At 38.4% G+C, this 20,987-nt stretch overlaps 6 protein-coding genes across 9 annotated transcripts; 4 read left to right on the top strand and 2 right to left on the bottom strand.

Annotated features, from left to right (window-relative positions):
• The first annotated feature begins 1,964 nt into the window (after nucleotides 1-1,964).
• On the top strand, nucleotides 1,965-3,618 carry LOC106413023. The gene is made up of 2 exons (XM_048781520.1): nucleotides 1,965-3,197; nucleotides 3,277-3,618. The coding sequence occupies exons 1-2, from the start codon at nucleotides 1,965-1,967 to the stop codon at nucleotides 3,616-3,618; spliced, it is 1,575 nt and encodes a 524-aa protein (XP_048637477.1).
• A 1,078-nt stretch (nucleotides 3,619-4,696) lies between these two features.
• LOC125609908 (uncharacterized protein At3g43530-like) lies at nucleotides 4,697-8,484 on the bottom strand. The gene is made up of 6 exons (XM_048781519.1): nucleotides 7,685-8,484; nucleotides 6,195-6,950; nucleotides 5,959-6,120; nucleotides 5,406-5,871; nucleotides 4,974-5,332; nucleotides 4,697-4,906 (listed from the first exon to the last, which is right to left on the bottom strand). The coding sequence occupies exons 1-6, from the start codon at nucleotides 8,192-8,194 to the stop codon at nucleotides 4,697-4,699; spliced, it is 2,463 nt and encodes an 820-aa protein (XP_048637476.1). The 5' UTR covers nucleotides 8,195-8,484.
• Nucleotides 8,485-8,800: 316 nt separating this feature from the next.
• LOC111198592 (dolichol-phosphate mannosyltransferase subunit 1-like) lies at nucleotides 8,801-10,591 on the top strand. Of its 4 annotated transcripts, none has more exons than XM_048782528.1 (8): nucleotides 8,801-8,941; nucleotides 9,301-9,369; nucleotides 9,471-9,496; nucleotides 9,581-9,657; nucleotides 9,728-9,753; nucleotides 9,843-9,998; nucleotides 10,085-10,199; nucleotides 10,310-10,591. In XM_048782528.1, coding segments are annotated over exons 1-8 (576 nt in total). In that variant the 5' UTR covers nucleotides 8,801-8,939; the 3' UTR covers nucleotides 10,415-10,591. The 4 variants fall into 4 exon arrangements, with proteins under 4 accessions (XP_048638485.1, XP_048638484.1, XP_048638486.1 ...); XM_048782527.1 differs by having other exon boundaries at nucleotides 8,801-8,956; nucleotides 9,270-9,369; XM_048782529.1 differs by having other exon boundaries at nucleotides 8,801-8,956; nucleotides 9,252-9,369; nucleotides 10,152-10,199.
• Nucleotides 10,592-10,694: 103 nt separating this feature from the next.
• LOC111198591 (butanoate--CoA ligase AAE1) lies at nucleotides 10,695-12,889 on the top strand. The gene is made up of 2 exons (XM_022687323.2): nucleotides 10,695-11,120; nucleotides 11,247-12,889. Exons 1-2 carry the CDS (start codon nucleotides 10,923-10,925, stop codon nucleotides 12,705-12,707), a joined length of 1,659 nt encoding a protein of 552 aa, XP_022543044.2. The 5' UTR covers nucleotides 10,695-10,922; the 3' UTR covers nucleotides 12,708-12,889.
• A 1,111-nt stretch (nucleotides 12,890-14,000) lies between these two features.
• Nucleotides 14,001-17,061, top strand: BNAC05G15860D (O-fucosyltransferase 6). Its single transcript, XM_013786789.3, has 9 exons — nucleotides 14,001-14,500; nucleotides 14,594-14,653; nucleotides 14,765-14,855; nucleotides 15,011-15,087; nucleotides 15,170-15,258; nucleotides 15,352-15,535; nucleotides 15,625-15,909; nucleotides 15,987-16,318; nucleotides 16,396-17,061. Exons 1-9 carry the CDS (start codon nucleotides 14,351-14,353, stop codon nucleotides 16,820-16,822), a joined length of 1,695 nt encoding a protein of 564 aa, XP_013642243.2. The 5' UTR covers nucleotides 14,001-14,350; the 3' UTR covers nucleotides 16,823-17,061.
• LOC111198590 (WD repeat-containing protein DWA2) lies at nucleotides 17,019-19,742 on the bottom strand. Its single transcript, XM_022687321.2, has 13 exons — nucleotides 19,587-19,742; nucleotides 19,415-19,498; nucleotides 19,205-19,337; nucleotides 18,993-19,104; nucleotides 18,786-18,885; nucleotides 18,561-18,688; nucleotides 18,269-18,338; nucleotides 18,077-18,165; nucleotides 17,929-17,974; nucleotides 17,623-17,696; nucleotides 17,455-17,528; nucleotides 17,307-17,365; nucleotides 17,019-17,204 (listed from the first exon to the last, which is right to left on the bottom strand). Exons 1-13 carry the CDS (start codon nucleotides 19,629-19,631, stop codon nucleotides 17,163-17,165), a joined length of 1,056 nt encoding a protein of 351 aa, XP_022543042.1. The 5' UTR covers nucleotides 19,632-19,742; the 3' UTR covers nucleotides 17,019-17,162.
• Nucleotides 19,743-20,987: the final 1,245 nt, after the last annotated feature.

Here is a 20,987-nt window from a genome sequence, read left to right as displayed (position 1 = left end):
AGACATTACAGTAGTAAGAGTGATTTGAAATTGAATATAATGTAAATCTAATTATAATCATGAAATTGTGGAAGGAAAATTGTTTATATAATATGGTATAACTGGTACAACTAATGTTACTGTGATTGTTTATAAGAACTGTACGACTAGTTAAACACGTACAACTATATGTAACTTGTACAATATGTATATTGGTACAACTAGTGTTACTGTGATGGTTCACACGAAACATACAACTAGTTAAACTGGTACAACTATTAGTCACGTATACATATGATACTGGTACAACTAGTACAAATGTCATCACTGCTACATGTATAACTAGAATAACCGGTACAACTACTAAGTGGTGATGTTGTTTATTATACATTTTCAGGTAACTATGGATAACAACAGACGTGTGGTGATATATTTTGATCAAGGGGGTAGTTATCAGATGTGGGAGATGAAGTTCGATGGAAGCGGAAAGACCGACATATTTCTACTTTAGTGTTTACGATGAGAAGTGATGAGAGGTGACTTACTCTCAGTTGGTTGATAGAGTATGCATGAAAATGAAGATTGATGTAGCTTCGTCAAGATTCAGCTGAGTTACTTTCCGTTTGGAATGTATGATAAGAGGCATGTTACATCTTAATGATGAAGATGTTTTAGATATTTATTGGAAGTCGAAAAAAATCAGAGCGTACTGTTTGCACGTGGAGCTCATAGAATCTGTCTCACAACCAAAACAGGTAACGAGATGTTTTCTGGGATGAGGAAATTATTAGTGATGCAAGAGCTAATGATGATATGGTTGGTCTTAAGGAGTTGACGACTATTTCCTCATATTCAAGAAGATGAGAATGAGAAAGCGATGAAGTGGGTACTGAAAAAGATGATTGGAGAAGTTGGCGGTTGTTACACCAGCTTTGTTTTGAAAAACAGGTTGTTCATTTCGATTGGATTACGGTATGACATGGCTTCCACTTGGATAACTTTTAGATAATGGCGTGAAAAATGAAGGGAATCAAGGAATCTTTGAAACAGTGATGACTCTCGTGAAGTTTCTCCTCTCCTCCATCTCTCTCTCTCTCAGGAACAGAAGATGAATCATGTGGAATAACAATAAGAAGAGGACTGATGAAAAAATTCTAATACAGAAAGGTAAAGAAAGTTGAAATTGAGGTATGTAACTGGCTGAGCCTGAGAACTGGTATCTCTAGTATAAGTGAAGGCTAGTAGACTGTGATGGCACAGAACCAAAGGAACAAAAAGACGTATTGTTACGATGGAAAATAGAGAAACACTGAATCAAGAAACCGGCAAGACAAGTGGGGATTAGAAGATGTGTGGTTGGAAAGAAGGGGTAACGGGATAAAGATTGTGACGGAAGAGAGGAAAGTAGATTCGATAGGGAAAGAACATATTTCTCTACGGATGCATGAAATGAGAGACAAAGGGGAAGACAAGAAAGAATGAACGTACAGAGAGAAGACTGATTATCACGAGGAATGGAAGAGAAGAGGTGATGGACGAAGAGGCTGAAAGAGAATGTAGTAGACGGAAAGGAGTAGCACGTATTACTACCAAAGCTTGTAAAACGGTATTAACAAAGGAAAGAGGGATGATCTAAGAGTGGTGACAGAAGATAATAGATGAGGAAAGAGGGTGACAAGATGCCAAAATAAGAGATGAAAAAGTGAAGCTGATCTAAAGGTGACGAAAATAAGTGGCAAGACTGATGAAACAATGGACCAAGGGATGAAGTAGTAAGAAGATGACGCCAAATGGCAATTTTTGACTAAGCATGAAGTGAGAGATTTAGTGGACAAAGTGTGCATAAGAATTGTTTTGAGGTTGATATAGTGAAGTCGACGCCTCGACTTTACGTATTAAAGTGCCGTGGGGTTGGTTGCAAATGGTATTTACGAGCTGCAAAGCTGAAAAACTCTGATTTTTTCACTATAAGGACGTATCGGAAGATGCATACTTGCGTTAGGATAGAGGAAAGTGCAACCAAGAAGGGGAAAAGAGGCACACCAAGCTTGGTCGCATCTGTGCTGCAAGCTGATTATCCAGGAAAATACAAGACTCCAACACCAAAGGATCTCATAGATTTGGTTGAGAACAAATTGGGTGTTAGGATTTCATATGCTACGGCTTGGAGAGGAAAATACAAAGCTATCAACGATCTGCGTGGGAACCCAACAGAGAGCTTTGCTAGACTGCCGTCTTACTTGTACATGTTGGAAAGGTTGAATCCTCGTACTGTCACCCGCTTAGTAGTGGATGAGAAGAACCAGTTTAAGTATGTGTTCTTCGCGCTCGGAGCTTGCATTGAAGGGTTTAATTCCATGCGGAAAGTGATAATTATGGATGGAACTCATCTGAAGGGTGTGTATAAAGGAGTGCTTCTTATTGCCACTGCTCAAGATCCAGATCATCATCATTATCCTCTCGCTTTTGCTGTAGTAGATGGTGAAAAAAATGCAAGTTGGAGTTGGTTTTTGACTACATTGAAAACCTTGATACCAGATGATCCCCAACTTGTATTCTGCACTGATAGAAACCAAAGCATCATCAAGACAGTACACGAGGTCTACCCACTGGCGATCCATGGATATTGCATATATCACTTGGCTAATAATGTGAAAGGAGCATGCAGCCATGTTAGGAAAGATGTGGTTGCACATGAGTTCAAAAAAATTGCTGGTATTTACACAGAAAAAGAGTTTAGAAGAAAATATATTGATTTCAGAAGAAGGTATCCTCAGGCCGCTGAGTATCTGGATGAGAGTGTGCATGAGAGCAAATGGGCAAGATGTCAATTTCCAGGAGCAAGGTACAACATAGATACAACCAACACTGCTGAATCTATGAATGGTGTTTTCAAGGAACAAAGGAATTATGCACTGCTGCCAATGATTGATGAGATCGTGGGGAAGATTATAGAATGGTTTAATAGATACCGACAAATTTCTATAGGGGTTCCACAGAGGCAGCTACTTGTCCCACGTGTGCATGTTGAATTGCATGAGAACTGTCCGATTGCAAGAACACTTCACGTGGAGGTGCTAAACACATTTGAACGTCAGTACAATGTTACTGGTACGGATGGGAAAGGTTATTTGGTTGATTTGATCAACAAAACATGTCACTGTCGGCATTTTGAAATTGACCGGTATCCTTGTGTGCATGCTTGCTGCGATCATGAAGTATTGCAGAACTACAACAGATGATACGCTAGAGCAGTTGGTTGAAAATTATTGTTCTAAGTATTATTGGATGGAGCAGTGGACATTGGCATATTGTAGGACAATATATCCAGTGCCTCATCATTCATCCTGGCAAGTTCCTGAGGAAATACAATCTCAGGTTGTGTTCCCGCCGTATGTGGAGAAAAAAAAAGGAAGATTACAAACTACTAGATTCCCATCTGCGGGAGAATATCGGAGGAAGAGAAAGAAAAAGTATGCACCATTCTCGGAGTGGCTTGGTGACAGCAGTGACAAAGATGACAACGACAACGATGACATCGATTACGAAGAAAGCAGCAATGAGGGAAGTGACAGCGAGGAAAGTGGCAGCGAAGGAAGTGGTGACGAGGGAGGTGACAACGAAGGAAATGATGAATGACTCCAACTTATGTGTTATGGAACTTGCTTATATGTTGTGAGTCTTACTTATGTGTTATGGAACTTATTTATGTATTGTGGAACTTATTTAAGTGTTGTGGAACTTATGTAATGTGTTGTTTCTGTTAGGTATGACAGGTACAACTGGTAAACTTTATATAACATAACAATCATGTTTATGTGTTGTCGTACTGGTACAACTAGTACAACTATATGATGTAATACTAGTACAATTAGTACAACTAGATTATATACACGAGGAAGGAAATACTGGTACAACTGGTACAACTTCTTAAAATATGACATTTTAAAACTCTATTTTGGCTTTCAATAATTAAATAACAATAGAATATATAAGTTGGAATGTCCTAAGAGTGGTCCATCCTAATTTTTTGAAGTTTTACCAAAAAAAATTCAATTATTACACAATCACATAAGTTTGCATGATCTACCTTATACTTTAAAGGTTTGTTTACTAGTTTGTTCACTATATTTTTGGAAAACATACACAAAATATATTTTAACAAAATTAATGGTTAATTTGTATGTGGTTCAATTCATTTAAGAATTAAAAGGCTGTACAACTGAGGTTTATATATTTTAACTGTGGTACAACTACACAATTCAAATTCTCTACCAAAATACAACTATGAACAAACTTGTACAACTCAAAACCTGGTACAACTATGTGTTGGATTGTACAACTAAAATACTGGTACGACTACTTGTTAATAACCTTATTATGTTTTAGCTGATTATCATGTTTTAAATGTGTCACACATTTTAAGAACAATAGTTGTACCTTTTGTTATTTAGTTGTACCAGTTGTATCCGTTAGAGAAATTTTGCCATAGTTTACTCGGTAGTATTAGTTATACCAATAATTTGTCAAGTTCAACAACAATATGACAAACACACGTTCACTACTAAATCAGAAACACACAAGTTCTATGTTTCACAAAAGCAACACCAAGTCTTAAGTTTCACAACAGCAACACAAGTCTTATGTTTGGCAAAAGCAACACCAACATCCAAAAGCAGCATAAAGTTATATGTTCAAAATACAAGAAACACATAGATTACTTCTCAACATATGGAGACTGCTTCATACGAGAAGGCTTTGGCACCCTCTTCGTCTTCTTCGGTGAATCTTCTTCAGCATCTCCATCCATTTCATCCGTAGATTCTTTCTCCCAAGCTTTCTTCTCCACAACTTCTTTCTCTGCAGCTTTCTTCTCCACAACTTCTTTCTCAAACTTCTCTGCAGCCGCCACCATCACTTCAAGATCCTCTGCAAAATATATTAAAATCAGATCACAGCTAAGTTACAATAAAAATTACGATAAAATACATTACCTTGCAGTGCGTGCTCGGGTCATTCTCAACCTCCTTCGTGGCCTCCTTATCAGTATCATCTTCTGCCATCTGCTCGGGTTCAATCTCGCCTTCCTTTGTGGCCTCCTTATCAGCATCAACATGGCTATCTTTCTCATGCTCATTTTCTCCATCCTCTGTGGCCTCCTTATCAGCATCATCTTCTGCCATCTCCTCGAGTTCATTATCACCCTCCTTTGTGGCCTCCTTATCAGCATCAACCTTACTTTCTTTCTCAGGCTCATTCTCTCCATCCTTCGTGGCCTCCTTATCAGCATCATCTTCTGCCATTTGCTCGGTTTCAGTCTCACCCTCCTTTGTGGCATCTTTATCAGTATCATCTAAAATAAAATATATAAAGGTTAATCATCTGTCTTAAAAACAGACCCTAATAAATAAGATCATAATTTATACCATTTTCTTGGCCTCCACCAGTGTCAAAACGATCATGATCAAACAAGTCCTCCATGTTCCCAAATCTGTCCCTCGGGTTGCGGTCATCTTCCATACTCTTTATTCTTGCTTCCAACTGACCAATTATGTCATCTCTCACCTTCATGCTTTCTTCCAACTGAGCAACTCTTGTTTCCAAACTCTCACATCCTGCCTCAGTTTCCTCACACACCCTCGGACCCTCAAGTTCTTCACAAATCCTCTCAGGCTCGTGTTCTATCTTTCGAGTTTTGACATCCATCTTGTACAGATCCTCCCAAAGAATTTTTACTTGGTCATGGATAATAATCTTGTTCCAACCATCAACAATTGGGTCATCTATATCCCCATCATCTCCCAGGTCAACATCATCCCATAACCCATCATCAAAGATCTCAACTGATAGATCTGTCTCGCTTCCAGTTGGTTTCAAAATATTAGAAATTTCCTGAAAAATTAACCAAAATATCACACATTAAGGTAAAAATATGAAGACTTGAAAAAATGACACAAAAATTCACTTCAAGTGTATCACCTTTGTTTCTCCGAGCTTCTCATATATCTCGCTCAACGCATATCCTGACGACCCATTCGCTAGGAATCTCGACTTGCACATTCTTGGACAGCTATCATCAAATTCTTCAACATTTTCTCTAAAATTTTCCTTCAGCACTTGTATACTTTCAAATGCCAATATCTGCACACCATTTTAAACTAACATATTAGTAACAAATTATACATGTTATATGCCATTCAGTTAACAATTATTACCTCCAGTGGGTTGATAAACCCAGGAAATGTCCAAGAAGCCTTTACAGTTGGGATCTTTCCTCGAAAATGCTTCACCATATGCTTTATCTCCTTCAAGGAGTCATCAAAGGTGAAACGCCCCCATGGAAACGTGTGGCACACCCTAAGATCATTAACCATTCGGAGAAGAAAATGGTCTATAGGGGTTCCATACCTTGATCTTTGAAAAATGACTGTGGCCAAGAAATAAAGCACAGCCATCCTCAACCGTTCATGACTACCATCATATTTCATCTTCTTTAGCTTCTTTAGGACATCAGCTGCTGTCACTTTTAGTTCAGGAGGATCGTCACCCTTCTTCTTTGGTGGTTGCTGAAAGTACTTCTTAGCAAACTTCAAACTCCCAATGCTCTCATAGTTTTCTGGATAAGTGTGGCAGTATAGTCCTGATATGAGACCATGTTCTCTGATGGAGTAACGAATGGGAACCCCATTTACCACAAACCAAGCCTGTCTCTTCTTGTCGACTTTTATGGTGCGAATCAGTAACATCCACAATCCCATCACCTTTCTCCTTGAGGAGCACTCCATATGGAAAATATGCTTGAACTGTGGGTGCGCATAAAACCACTTCTTCTCGGTTGCATGAAAATTGTCAATCAACTTGATGAACTTCGTTTGATGACACCTTGAGGAGAGCTTACAGGGTTTCCCATATTCGGCTGGTTTGAAGTAAAACTTGTGTGGTTTGATTGCTCCTCCAGCCATCTCCTTTACCTACACAAAAAAAACATTAATACAACTGAAAACTAAGGAGTTGTGCTGGTAATACAAGTTATATTGGTTATACAAGTTCTAGTTGTACGAGTAACACAAGTTATACATATACGAGTTATACTAGTAATACACAAGTTCTGCTACAGTCGTAGTTGTACGAGTATTACAAGTTGTATACTTAAATTTGTTTAAGTGGTACGAGTTATACAAGTAATACAAAAACAGTAGTACAAGTTATACTACTTAGATTTGTTTTACTTGTAGCTACATATGTTCTAGTTGTACGAGTTATACAAGTAAACGTAGGACAGTTGTACGAGTTATACTAGTTACATATGTTCTACAAGTTATACATATAATAGTTGTACAAGTATTACTTATTAGATAGGTTCTAGCTAGTTGTACGAGTAATACTAGTTATACAAATAACAGTTGTACAAGTTTCACTAGTTAGATAATTACAAGATGTATGAGTGATACTTGTTTTACATATTACAGTTGTATTAATAAAACGAGTAAAATTGTCATGTTCTAGTTAGTTAAATTTTTAAGAAGTTGTACCAGTTATACAATTTTACATTTCATTTCATATTGTATTAGTAAAACAAATTAAACTTCTTCATTTGTACAAGTCACACTTATCTTTAAGTACAACTAGGTTTACTAGTACATCTATATATAATATATCTATGTTCTAACATATTACAAAAACTGACTTCAAAATGATTTCTTACCATTATTTGCTCTTCTGTAGCATTAGGTTCTCGTAATCTGGGAGGCTCACCATGCGATCCCATTTCCTCATTGTCTCCTTGTTCCGAATAAGGTGTCCCGCCCTTCGTGGAAGACTGGGAAATAGATGCATCCGGAGGATCTTGTTGGTGTGGCGGATTTTGTCTCTTCGTTGGTGGAGGATCTTCTGATGTTGCTGGTGGTCCTAAGGGTGTCTCCTCATTGTCAGGTTGAGTAGGAGAAGCAGAAGCAGCAGCCGGATTAGATTGAAGATTTTTAGGGTTACGGTTTGAAGTAAGACGCGGCCGCTTCGTGGGTTGAGACGACGACCCGCCGTCGTCTGCTTCGTGTTCCTCTGCTGAAGACGATCTACCCCGTTTCTTCTTTCCCGTGGGCAAAGTCATCTCCTTCTTAGCCGGTTCAACCTCCTTCTTCTTTGTCGGTGAGGATTTCTTTTTCTTCTTTGGTGGGGATTCTTTCTTTTTCTTGGTGAATCTTAGTTTAGATGTCATTATCGCTGGTGGAATTGATGAGTGAAGAACAAAATATTCAGAGATCGTGAAATGAAGAAAGTGGGGAAGTTGTGTTACGATTTAGGGATTTAGGAGAATAGGATCCGAGTTTTAGATGGGTCGGGTTTATGGGTGGGGCTAGTAAGGGCATGAATTGTAAATAAATCAAAATCGTTTGGGCTTTTAGCTATTTCCCCTTATTTTGTATTTAAATTTTAATGAAAACTAAAAACAAATTAAAACAGGGTCACGAGAGAATTTTTGAAATCCATGTGTCTCATGACAGAATTTGATCCTGATTATAGGCAGGAATGTGATGTTTGAGGGAGACAATTTCATGGTTAATGATATCCTATCAATCATGATAAAGTTAATCATCGCCTACACTAATCGCTTTAGGCATGTAAGGGAGAGAGTCGTTAGCTGTTTTAAAAGCTGTATTATGATAATTGAGCCTTACATTAAGGCCATTAATCACTTTAGACCCAATTTGAAAATTATTTTTGGCTTCCTATATTTTAATATTAATTACATTCTAGTCCTTGTTTTCTTTTGTAGACGACGGTGGATTTCACATGCGGATTAAGACGACGAAGGAAGCTCTCTCTCTCCGTTGTAAAAGTTAGGTTTTTGATTGGCTGTTGTGGCGGAGGAGAAGGAGAGGAAAAGAGAGGGAAAGTACAAGTATAGCATAATCGTTCTTACGTACAACGAGCGCCTCAATATCGCTCTTATAGTCTACCTCATTTTCAAGCATCTCCGGTAAAAATTATCACTTGTTTTTACTGAATACGAATCCGATCGCCCATTAGTAATTCAGTATTTAAGGAGGAGAAGTGAGGGATCATGGTTTTACATTAAAGATCCAAACTTTATAATCTTGTAACTAAGTGTAATGATCCACTGTTTAGAAGTGACTTCATGTTGTCTATAGTGGCTTTGGAGATTGATCCTGGTTGTGGCTGCTTCTGTTAATCGATTTGAACTTGTTGAGATGACTTTTTTTCTTCTGTGGAATGTTATTGAGAATCAATACCAATACTAAGGAAACTTTGACTTTTTGAATGGTGTTTAGGGATGTTGATTTTGAGATAATTGTTGTGGATGATGGGAGTCATGATGGCACTCAAGAAATTGTCAAGCAACTGCAGGACTTGTATGGTGAAGGCCGCATTGTGAGTACAATAACAGAGTTAGTTTGAATCTGAATACGTAATCCAGTTTGTATTCTTCGGTTTAGGTGAACTTGTGATTTTACTGTGATTCATCTTTTAAGAGCTAGAGCCAAGAAGCTTGGTTTGGGTATGTATTTGTAACTTTTTCATCTTCTAACTTTGCTTTACAGTAAGTGAGAAATTACTAATCTTCTCGCACAATCGATCGCAGGAACTGCATACATACATGGTTTGAAGCATGCTACAGGTGATTTCGTTGTAATCATGGATGCTGATCTTTCACATCATGTAAGAGTCACCTACTGAATTTTCTTTTCCGACTTGTTTTGTTGAGCTAACTCACTTTTCTCATGTGAAGCCAAAGTATTTGCCAAGTTTCATCAAGTACGTAGAGTCTTATTGATCTCTTACAAATTTCGGAAGCTTATAATGACATTTTAATTTGACTCTCTTTTGTTGTCTATGTCATGAAGGAAACGACTAGAGAAAAATGCAAGTATAGTAACATGTACGCGATATGTAAAAGGTGGTGGTGTACACAGGTGGAACCTTATGCGGAAGCTCACTAGCAGAAGAGCAAATGTGCTAGCTCAAACACTTTTATGGCCTGATGTATCTGATTTAACCAGGTCCTTCATGTAAAATATATTCAACTAACTTGTGTTCTTCTACTGAATCATTCAATAGTTTCACGATTGGCCTCCTTATTTGAAAGGCTATACAAGAAATCGGTGCTTGAAGACATGATTAGCTCATGTGTGAGTAAATGTTGTGTCTTCCAGATGGAAATGATCGTTCGTGCTACCAGAAAAGGATACCATATTGAAGAGGTATCTCTTGTCTCTCCTCATATATAAATTATCCACTTGTGATTCTGATTCCTTTGAAATCAAATTATTATTCATGATTCATATGGTACTCCTCCTTCTTCATCTGTCAGGTACCAATCACATTTGTGGATAGAGTCTTTGGAACTTCGAAGCTGGAAGGATCCGAAATAGTGGAATATCTAAAAGGACTCGTCTACCTTCTTCTCACGACTTAAAGGAACGAGACTAAACACAGCCCAACAACACATGAATCTCTATTTATACTCTCGTTTACTTAACACTTGAACTCTGAACATGTCTTTAAGAAACTTCAGTTCACCTTTGAGTTTTGCATCTGTCAAAGACTCAAAAAGGTTCATACTATCTTAAAAGTTGTTTTTTCTTCTTCTAAATGTGGAGTTTGAGATGTCCTACATTTGAGAGTTGTTAGGATCCTAACAATTACAGAAGCAATCAAGCAAAGGCCCAAGAGAAGAGTTTTGGGCTTTAACTAAAGGACAAGTAGAGAAAGCAATCATACAAAGCGAAGCACGAAGATGGAAGAACCAAGTGGCTGATTATGTGGCCATCTTTTCTCCAGCAATCATTACCATTTCTATCCCAAATTGGATACAGCTGCCTTGTAGGATTGCTGATAAGAACTCTTTACCCCCATTCATGATAAGCACTTTTCTCGCTACAGTCTGTCTGAACAAAATCACTTAAAAAAAAAAAAGGAGAAAAATGGAGGGAACTATCAAGTCACGGGCCAACTACGTTCCTCTCACTCCCATCAGTTTCCTTGATCGATCCGCCGTCGTTTACGCCGAAAGAACATCTGTAGTTTACGGCTCCGTCACCTACACGTGGCGCCAGACCCGTGACCGCTGCGTCAGAGTCGCCTCCGCTCTCTCCCAACTCGGTATCTCCTCCGGCGATGTGGTAAAAACTAAAAACCTCTTTCTTTACGTAGATTTGATTTTATTTTAAAGATTTCAAATAAAGTTTTCGACTTTATAATCGAAATTTTGTCGTTTAGTGATGTGTTTGTTGTCGGAACTTGATCAGGTTTCGGTGTTGGCTCCAAACGTGCCAGCGATGGTTGAGTTACATTTCGCTGTCCCCATGGCTGGAGCTTTGCTCTGTACACTCAACATCCGCCACGACTCCGCACTCGTATCGGTTCTGCTAAGTCACTCAGAGACCAAAGTGCTTTTCGCAGATCATCAGTTTCTCCAAATAGCTCAGGGAGCGTGCGAGATCCTCTCCAAGAAAGGCGAGAAGGTCCCTCTTCTGGTCTTGATCCAAGAGCCTAGCGTTGTTGTTTCAGGGAAGAACAAGAAGAGGTTGATGGAGTACGAAGACGTTGTCTCCATGGGGAAATCGAACTTCCAAGTTATAAGACCAAAGGATGAATGTGACGCAATCTCTCTGAACTACACATCAGGCACGACTTCGAGCCCCAAGGGTGTTGTTTACAGTCACAGAGGCGCTTATTTGAATTCTTTGGCTACCGTTATACTCAACGAGATGCACTCCTCGCCTACTTTCCTATGGACTAATCCAATGTTTCACTGCAATGGATGGTGTTTACTGTGGGGTGTTGCCGCCATCGGTGGGATTAATATATGTTTGAGAAACGTTACCGCAAAGGGTATATTTGATAACATTGCTAAACACAATGTGACTCATATGGGAGGTGCACCAACTATACTGAACATGATCGTTAACGCTAGTGATTCCGAGAAGAAACCGCTTCCTCGGAAGGTGTCTTTTATAACCGGTGCTGCACCACCACCAGCTCATGTGATTTACAAAATGGAGGAGCTGGGGTTCTCTATGTTTCACTCGTATGGGTTGACTGAGACTTATGGACCAGGCACGGTCTGCACGTGGAAGCCTGAGTGGGACTCTTTGCCTAGTGAAGAGCAGGCGAAAATGAAGGCGAGGCAAGGAGTGAATCATATAGGGATTGAAGAAGTCGCTGTTAAAGATCCTGTGACCTTGAGGACTTTGCCGGCTGATGGTGTGTCTATGGGTGAGGTTGTCTTCAGGGGGAACACGGTGATGAACGGTTACTTAAAGAACCCTGAAGCCACCAAGGAGTCTTTCAAAGGAGGTTGGTTTTGGACTGGTGACTTGGGGGTTAAACATCCTGATGGCTACATAGAGCTGAAAGATAGGTCCAAAGACATTATAATCTCTGGGGGAGAGAACATAAGCTCGATCGAAGTGGAGTCTGTTCTGTTCACTCATCCTTGTGTTCTTGAAGCAGCTGTGGTTGCGAGGCCTGATGAGTATTGGGGTGAGACTGCTTGTGCGTTTGTGAAGCTTAAAGACGGGTCTAAGGCAACGGCCGAGGAGATTATAAGCTACTGCAGGGGGAAGCTTCCGCATTATATGGCTCCGAGGAGTATTGTGTTTGAGGATCTTCCTAAAACATCGACTGGGAAAGTTCAGAAATTTGTTCTGAGGACTAAGGCTAAGGCTATGGGAAGCTTATCAAAGAAAGGAACAAGCAAGCTTTGAAGTGGTAAGGTTTTTTTGTGTGTATCATGTTGGTTAAGGTAAACCGGAAATTTGTACTACAGACAATCCAAGTTGTGTCATTCTGAAATAACGTATCATGTTGGTTTAAGATAAACCGGAATGATAATTGTGTTCTAAAATAAACCAAGTTGAAATAAATAAAAACAGGTATGAGGGTTGTATGGTTGTGGAAGATTAGATAGGTATGAAGTTGTATGGTTGTGGAAGATTAGATCTCTAGCATTTTCTGACTAGGAGTTGAATCTGATGGCAAGTGGTTATATTTATATTATCTTAATTACTTTACTAAATTTGCATTGAAATGTACTTCCTCTCTTTCATAAATAGTGTTGTTTTTAGAGTTTTTTTTCATGTATGTTAAAAAATCATCTTAAAACTTTATTTTAATTTATTTATACTCATACACTAATATTTTTTTCTTTCTAACTAATGCACTAAATTAATATGATAAAACTTAAATGTTTATTTAAATGCGAAATGACACTCTTACATTCTTTGTGAAACTAAAAGATAAACAAACCGGCTCACACCAAATTTGATCGGACCAAAACTCGGCAATATTAGTTATTAGATGATCTCAGACCGTTGATTGTGTCCGGTTCTGGTGAACTATATGGATCCAAGAATCAATAAACCGGCTCACACCAAATTTGTTCATAGATAGTGACAACACCAAGGAAACAGAAAGACAGACAAAAAGAGTAATGATACTTTCCTTGGCGGTTCACGCAATTGTTCACTTACGCTCTTTAGCAAAAGTTAAAAATCTGAAATAGTGATTCCAAATATTCTTCTTTCTACAAATAGATATGAAAAGAAAAACAAGGAAGATAATAAATGTAAAGCACAGAGTGATACCTACACTAAAACTAACATTTCAGAGACAGTAATGGTTTTGTAAAAAGATGTAAAGTGATTTAAAGAAACAAAAGCTTGTTTAAGAAAACAAAACATGAAAAAAGAAACAAAGCTTGTGTGACTGGCTCTGCTCTCGAAAAGATGGCCATAGTTTCCAAAAAATTGCAAAAACTCCCAACTGTTGGATAATTGAAATCAATTATGAATGATTAGTAACCAAATAATTTGCTCATGATTATGCAAAACAAGAAGGTTAATGGTCCAAACAAACTAAAAATCGAAAGAGAATAACTTGCAAGAGTCAATAAATCCAGCGCATGATAATTATTATCAAAATTTAATCAGTTAATTAATCAAAATGATTAAATATATAATATTAAAAAAAAAGAAAAGAAAAAGCTGTTAGCATGAAGTGCTGGAGGCGGTGCCTCATTTCTTTCAGAGCCCAGAAATCTATAAGAACTGTCCCAAAACAAAAGGATTTAAAAAAAAAGAAAGAAAGATATTTAATCTGTTCTCTATGATATTTAAAAATCGAGAATCTCTAATGATCGTTGCGGTGGTGGTGCAGATGTTGCGATTACAATAAACAAGAAAAAAAACACAACATAACATGTTGTCATTTTGATTTTCGATTTTTGAAATAAATCTTTCAACCAGACAGTTCTATCTATCTCAAAAGGAGAAGACTTTTGTTTCTCTCTAATCTCTCTCTCTCTGGCGTAGAGGCGAAGTTAACAGCGCCGCACGTAATAAGCCTTTCCATGGCTTTCCAGCGGCGGCGCTACAATTATTACAACCGTCTCCGCCGTCTCCTCCCGCTTATTTGCGGCTTCTCCGGAGCTCTTCTCATCCTCTTCGCTCTTCTCTCCGTCTTTTCCCCTCCTCCTGATGATTCCGATCGCCGCATTTCCGTACTCTCTCCCTCTCTCTCTCTGTTAAGATTGTTTTAGAAGATTCTTGCCTCACTTTTTTTTAACGTCGTTGATTCTGTTTTAACATTGCAGAAGCAGATTAACTATGGAGCCAATGATGAGAAGCACGCAGCAGTGGTGTTCAGAGTTCCGGTTAGGGTTTTTTAAATTTATTGCTGATGTTCTCTGTTTCAAAGTTTTGGTTTTTTTTTTTTGTTGCATCTTCCTTAATGGGCTTTTTTTGGGTTTGTGTGACCGAAACAGAGAAGTGGAGGGAGATCAGATCGTGATATCTGGCGTTCATGGAATGCTGACTTCTTTCACGGTTGCTGTAATGCTAGCACCAAGTTCCCAAGTGAGTAAAGCTTTTTACTTTGATGCTTGTAGATATGTAATTAGATAAAGAGTTAAGAGAGACACACATTTCTGCAGTTAGGACTAAGTTAAGCTTAGATAATCAGCCTGAGTAATCTTAAGTTTATGGGTTTAATGTTAGTTTTCTTGGTGCAGATGCTAAAGCAATTACTAGAAATGATCGATACTTGGCAATCGCCACTAGTGGTGGTTTAAACCAACAACGAACTGGAGTAAGTGTTCCTTTTTGCCATTGTCCCTTTTTAACGGCAATCTTGTTTTTGAGTTTGACTATATGCAATTTGCTTCTTTCAGATCGTAGATGCTGTTGTTGCTGCTCGAATTCTAAACGCTACCCTTGTTATTCCTAAGTTAGACCAGAAATCCTACTGGAAAGATGCCAGGTTCTTGCTCAGATTCTCTTTCTGTTTCTTAAAAATCAAAACATTAATGCATCTTAGTAACATTATCATAGGTTTATGCTTTGATATATGCAGTGACTTCTCCCATATCTTCCAAGTTGACTGGTTTATATCGTTTCTCTCAAAAGACGTCAAAATCATTGAGCAACTTCCACCTAAAGGAGGACGAACGTGGAGCCCCAGCAGGATGCGTGTACCTAGAAAATGCAACGAGAAATGTTATATCAATCGAGTACTACCCGTTCTTCAGAAAAGGCATGTAAGGTTCTCCTGCTTCTCTCCCAATCCTTTTTCCCTTCTTACAATTCAAAACTTTACATTTTGATCTTGTGAAATGTTTTGTTTCAGGCAGTTCAGTTGAATAAATTTGATTACAGACTCTCAAACAAGTTGAGAGATGATCTGCAGAAGCTGAGGTGCAGAGTAAACTACCACGCGCTTAAATTCACTGATCCTATTCTCAAAATGGGCAACGAACTGGTCAGAAGAATGCGGTTAAGGAGCAAGCACTACATTGCTTTACACCTTAGGTTTGAGCCAGACATGCTCGCCTTCTCGGGATGTTACTATGGTGGTGGTGACAAGGAGAAGAAAGAGTTGGCATCAATCAGAAGGAGATGGAAAACTTTACATGTATGTAGTCGTGCCATTACTCTCTAGTAGTTCTTATCTTTTGTTTGGTTTTAACTGAGTGTTATCTCTAATCTCAGGTGAATAACCCTGAAAAGCAAAGGCGACAAGGAAGATGTCCGCTTACACCAGAAGAAGTTGGATTAATGCTTAGAGCTTTGGGATATGGAAGTGATGTTCATATATATGTTGCATCAGGTGAGGTTTACGGAGGAGAAGAGTCATTAGCTCCGTTGAAAGCGCTTTTCCCACATTTCTATTCTAAAGACACTATAGCTACCAAAGAGGAGCTAGAACCGTTTTCTTCTTACTCTTCACGAATGGCTGCGTTGGACTTCCTTGTGTGCGATGAAAGCGATGTCTTTGTAACAAACAATAACGGGAACATGGCGAGAATATTAGCTGGTCGAAGGTAGTAGTTTAAACCAAAAGCAGCTCTTCTTTCTTTTATGTGTATTTATATTGTTGATATTGGTTTTGTGATTACAGGAGATATTTTGGACATAAACCGACGATTAGACCGAATGCAAAGAAGCTGTACAAGTTGTTTCTAAGCAAAGAGAACACAACTTGGGAGGAGTTTGCTTCAAGAGTCAGAACGTTTCAGAAAGGATTCATGGGAGAGCCCAAGGAAGTCAGAGCCGGTAGAGGTGAGTTTCATGAGAATCCGTCCACTTGTATATGCGAAGCTACAGAAGCTAAGGCAAAAGAAGGAGGTATGGATTCAAGAAAACTCGGTAAGAAAAAACAAAAAGAAGGTGATGAACCGAAGGAAGATGAAGATGCAGAGTGGTCGTCAGATTATGAGGAAGACCAAACTGATTTGCATGACAGAGGGTTGTATAATGGTACGAGGTTGGATTATGAGGATATGTCTTCGGATGAGCCTGAGCTTGAAGAAATGCTGTCAGATTGATTCTAATTTTAAAAAGACTAAAAGATCGGTTTTACAACCTTTTTTGTTGTGGTCTTTTGCTTTCATCAATTTCTTCTGTACATAGGAATCCAATCCGAGGAAGAATGGCCTTTTCCTTTCTTTTACTTTTTCCGACAAGAATCAGAGTAGTCGAGTCTGTTTAGTGCAGAACAGAATATTGGTACTGAAAGGAATCTGGGTGAATGATGATATATAGATACATAAAGATTCAAAACAAATTGTGTCAAAAAGTACATTGTTGTAAGTGCCAACTTTTCTTCTGACAAAGATTTCGATGGGTCGTGTGTGGGTCAAATCAAAAGAGATGCTGAGCTTTTTACTACAGTCTTGGAAGGAAAGGCTTCACTGATTCGATGACGACCTAACATACACAAGCAAGAGAAATTAATCAGATGAGTCCCCAAAGCTTTTTAGATAAGAATTTTGTTTTTCTGATTCTTCAGGTTAGATAGCAATTACTTACCCTTCCGTCGTATGATAATGATGCAAAAACCCAAGGCTCACGTGAACTCCAAGCAAGGCCTGTTTTGTGATTAAACACTAATGTCAAGAGTATGGTTTGTTTCACAAGACGATGGTACTATTATATAACGTTCTAAAAGAGAATTTACCATAGACGCTGTCTTCATAGTCAGTGTATGAGTTAAGCAACAGGTTTACACGCTCACGTGTTGATTCCACAGGGCTGAGATAGATGGAAATAACAATACGGACTCTCAAACAATGCAAATCATAATCATAGCGGGAGGGAGCTAGGAGAATAAGAGATTTGTAACAACCTTTCTGGAGCTTTGTTATTAGTGGATGATGCTGAAGCATACCACAAGTTAACAGCTGAATCTGTTCCTGCACTCTGTTTTACTTCAATTGATAAATAACCACACTTTTGAAACTACATCGCGACTTAAATCATAGGCTCTGCTTTCCAAGCTAAAAACGTAGCATATACCGAGGGGAAAAAAACATCATTCCTCACCTTGCTCAACCTATCTCAGCTAAAAGACGAGACAGTAACATACATAGCTACTATGTCGGATGATCTAATTCTTCTGTTTAAGAAACATGAAGAAGGAGAAAGAGTGTACCAGAATCAGCCCATCATACTCGGGGTTACATTTGACAGCCCATGTCCTACAAAATTTAACAGAAACATACAAAACATACAAATTCAGGTCTCACGCTACTGGATTCTAAAAAGAAAAAAGAAAAAAGTTCATATGCAAACAAACCTACCAATGAGTATGACCAGGGAGCTCTTGGACGGGAGCCTTGGCCTTCCGGAGATCCCAGACATGTATGCCAGATTCATCCTCTGCTGTAATCTACATAACCGAATGTTTATTTCATCATACTGAACCCAAAGAGAGAGTATTGTTCAGTTCAGTGCCACGGCAGTACTTTAGAGGACAAGAAAGAACTTCTTACAAGTATATGTTCTCTCTTGGGATTATAATCAACACCTCGTACATGAGCACGTTCAATTGAATTAACCTTCCTGTGTTGTGCAAATAACATGTCCCTCACAATATATAAATAGGTTCATGCGAAGAGGTACAAACAAAGCAACTAACAGTCATCTGACATCGAAATCCCATGAGCGTGAGATTATGTATTCATGAGTGTGAGTATAATCAACGTGCAAAATCTTCTAAGTGAATGCAGGAAAGGGCTATGTTAATGTTACTGAGAACAGAGAAGATCAACAGAGATACCGTACTTCATGGTACGCAGGTCCCAGAACTGAACAGATGATTCACCAGTTGCTGCAACAGCATTTACATCATGTGGATCCCACGCACCACCAGATAAAGAATGCAACATCCCAGCCGAATCCTTAGATAATACCTATATAAACCAAAGCCTTGTTAACTTGGGATCATGGGAAGCAAAAGGAAAAAAAGACAGAACAGAGTTTGTCTCTACATCCTTTTAGCTAAATCACCTCAGCAGACTTGTTCGAACAGTCCAAGCTCCACAAGAAAATGTTTTGTTCATCCATGCTGATCAACTTGTCACACCTCCCAGAAGGCCACCAAAGAACACTGTCTCCAAGAGAGAGAGAGAGAGAGAGTCAGCTTCGTAAGATGTGCATAAGAAAAGAAACAAGCTCTAACACTATAACATTAGATAGACTCTGCCATCAACTCACCAGTTAATCTTACCAACATGTGCATCAAGAGATGCAACACGCTCCAGTTGTGGGGAATTCAGCTGACCATACAACTCAGGAATTTGCCAAATCGCTGCTCCAAATGATTCACCTTAACCGGATCAAACCATTTCAAGCTTCAACTTCTGATTAAACCAAGACTAATCCCGAAAAAAGATAACATTTTTCTCTAGACACTGATCAAACTTTACCAGTGGAAAAGACAGTTGAGAAAATGCGTTGATCAAAAGGGCAAGAAGCAAGGTCCCATATCTCATTAGGATGAGAGAACAAACCCTCGCATATCAGCTCAGATCCACCAGATGACAGACGCAGCAGATGAACCTTTTTTAAGAAAAAGTTGTAAATTAACAAACTTTCAATATCTTCCCCCAATCAAATAGAAGAAACCGTGGATTCACCTCGTTTTCTTCTTTGAGACTTAGGGTTCCAGCGAGGAAGCTGGTGTAATCCGTATCGGCTTTCACATCCGATATACATCTCGCCTGAAACACTCAAAAGATTAGCCTTTTGAAGAAGCTTAAGGAAATTAACGGAAGAAGATCGGGGACGGTAAGAAGATGATAGAGTCACCTGATACTTCAAGCCGTATCCAATTCCCGACGATCCTCCTTGCATTCTCGCCTGAGCACTGATTCAGTAGATGCCGATCACTTTTGATTTCGCCTGTTTCGTGTTGAGTTTGCTGCGATGATTCTAATGGGCTCAACTTACTATGTGAAGGCCCAATAGCTAAATAGTAAGATATAGAGGCCCACTTTTCATCCTTCCAATTTTACTACTACTCTGTGTCACAGTGTGTCTCTCTCTCACACAAGTCGATCAAAACAATATACTGAAGCAAAACAATTTTAAATATTTCAGAAGCAAATCCCTAAAAGCAGTATGAAGAAAATAAGATATCACAAGTTAGGTCATCTAGAGACCGTTGTAACGTTGTATGATCACCGAAAAAAACATCAAATCATGGATGTTATCATGACGTTGTTTTGTATCTGTACATGGTTAAAATTATCATTACGTTTGGTACAACGTCTTAGCGAAGTCACATGAGACAAAGGCACGTGATGCTTTCATGATCTTATGAACGTTAATTAAAAATGATATTTGTTTGCTTCAAAAGAATAAATGATTTTTACCAAAAAAAAAAGAATAAATGATATGTATATATAAAGAACTGTAAGGTAAACAAAAATGTTTGCCGACCCTGAAAAAACTAGGAATGGATTCAATGCTCGTGGTTGATATATAAAATATTATCAAATGTTGTAGGACAACTGTCCTTTTCTTATAGTGTTCCGGATATAGTGGTATTTGTAAATTGATAAATAGTTATTTGTATAATACGCATGGGATTATTGTAATAAGAAAAGTAGTGATAAGATGACAAAATTGGAGGATGTGGATCTCCACCATCCCCAGAAAAGAAACATTCCTTCGCTTCACTAAAAAAAATGTAAAGAAAAGTTTCTTCTTCTGAGATATGGGGCTCGTTTATGAAGAGATCCTCGTGCATTCTTTATTTTAGTTTCAGCTTTTTTATTTCGTCCTATCTTCTCAAAAGCTTCAAAACCAAAAAAGTTCCAACTTTCACTCTAACTCGAGAACTTTTAAGCTAAGACGTGCGCAGAGGCTCGTTTATGCACCTTCTTCTATATATAGTTTTAGATGAATGGGTTATTAGGTTAGTGTATTTGACATGAATTGCATGGTATTTAGGGATCAATTCTATTTTATGCACTTACGTAGAATTAATATTTTGGACTATATATTATATCGTGTAGTTCCAATCATTTATATACAATATTAGAAGGAGAAACTTCTGAACAACAATTTGTTTGAAAATATTGTTACGGTAATCAGTAAATTGCTTGAATAGATAGATACACCATACATTTAACGGAAAAGAAATAGATACATATACGAACCGAAAAGGAAAAGATGTCAGTCCCTACTTTCAGTCGAGGTCCACCA

Source organism: Brassica napus, chromosome A6 (genome assembly GCF_020379485.1).
Source record: "Brassica napus cultivar Da-Ae chromosome A6, Da-Ae, whole genome shotgun sequence".
Taxonomy (NCBI): domain Eukaryota; kingdom Viridiplantae; phylum Streptophyta; class Magnoliopsida; order Brassicales; family Brassicaceae; genus Brassica; species Brassica napus.
This window is presented reverse-complemented; position numbering and strand designations above follow the sequence as displayed.

Excerpts from the sequence above, each read along its gene's own strand:
- LOC106413023 (XM_048781520.1), top strand. The coding sequence starts at position 1,965 with ATGCATACTTGCGTTAGGATAGAGGAAAGTGCAACCAAGAAGGGGAAA. Across the intron at positions 3,198-3,276 it reads ATGCTTGCTGCGATCATGAA|TGGACATTGGCATATTGTAG; the intron begins GTATTGCAGAAC and ends TGGATGGAGCAG.
- LOC125609908 (XM_048781519.1), bottom strand. The coding sequence starts at position 8,194 with ATGACATCTAAACTAAGATTCACCAAGAAAAAGAAAGAATCCCCACCA. Across the intron at positions 6,951-7,684 it reads CTACAGAAGAGCAAATAATG|GTAAAGGAGATGGCTGGAGG; the intron begins GTAAGAAATCAT and ends TTTTTTGTGTAG. Across the intron at positions 5,333-5,405 it reads TGGTGGAGGCCAAGAAAATG|ATGATACTGATAAAGATGCC; the intron begins GTATAAATTATG and ends ATTTTATTTTAG.
- LOC111198592 (XM_048782528.1), top strand. Across the intron at positions 9,999-10,084 it reads GATGTATCTGATTTAACCAG|GCTATACAAGAAATCGGTGC; the intron begins GTCCTTCATGTA and ends CTTATTTGAAAG. Across the intron at positions 10,200-10,309 it reads AAGGATACCATATTGAAGAG|GTACCAATCACATTTGTGGA; the intron begins GTATCTCTTGTC and ends TTCATCTGTCAG.
- LOC111198591 (XM_022687323.2), top strand. The coding sequence starts at position 10,923 with ATGGAGGGAACTATCAAGTCACGGGCCAACTACGTTCCTCTCACTCCC. Across the intron at positions 11,121-11,246 it reads GTATCTCCTCCGGCGATGTG|GTTTCGGTGTTGGCTCCAAA; the intron begins GTAAAAACTAAA and ends GAACTTGATCAG.
- BNAC05G15860D (XM_013786789.3), top strand. The coding sequence starts at position 14,351 with ATGGCTTTCCAGCGGCGGCGCTACAATTATTACAACCGTCTCCGCCGT. Across the intron at positions 15,536-15,624 it reads CCGTTCTTCAGAAAAGGCAT|GCAGTTCAGTTGAATAAATT; the intron begins GTAAGGTTCTCC and ends GTTTTGTTTCAG. Across the intron at positions 15,910-15,986 it reads GGAGATGGAAAACTTTACAT|GTGAATAACCCTGAAAAGCA; the intron begins GTATGTAGTCGT and ends CTCTAATCTCAG.
- LOC111198590 (XM_022687321.2), bottom strand. The coding sequence starts at position 19,631 with ATGCAAGGAGGATCGTCGGGAATTGGATACGGCTTGAAGTATCAG. Across the intron at positions 18,339-18,560 it reads TGGGACCTGCGTACCATGAA|GAAGGTTAATTCAATTGAAC; the intron begins GTACGGTATCTC and ends TGCACAACACAG. Across the intron at positions 18,166-18,268 it reads CCAAGAGAGAACATATACTT|ATTACAGCAGAGGATGAATC; the intron begins GTAAGAAGTTCT and ends TCGGTTATGTAG.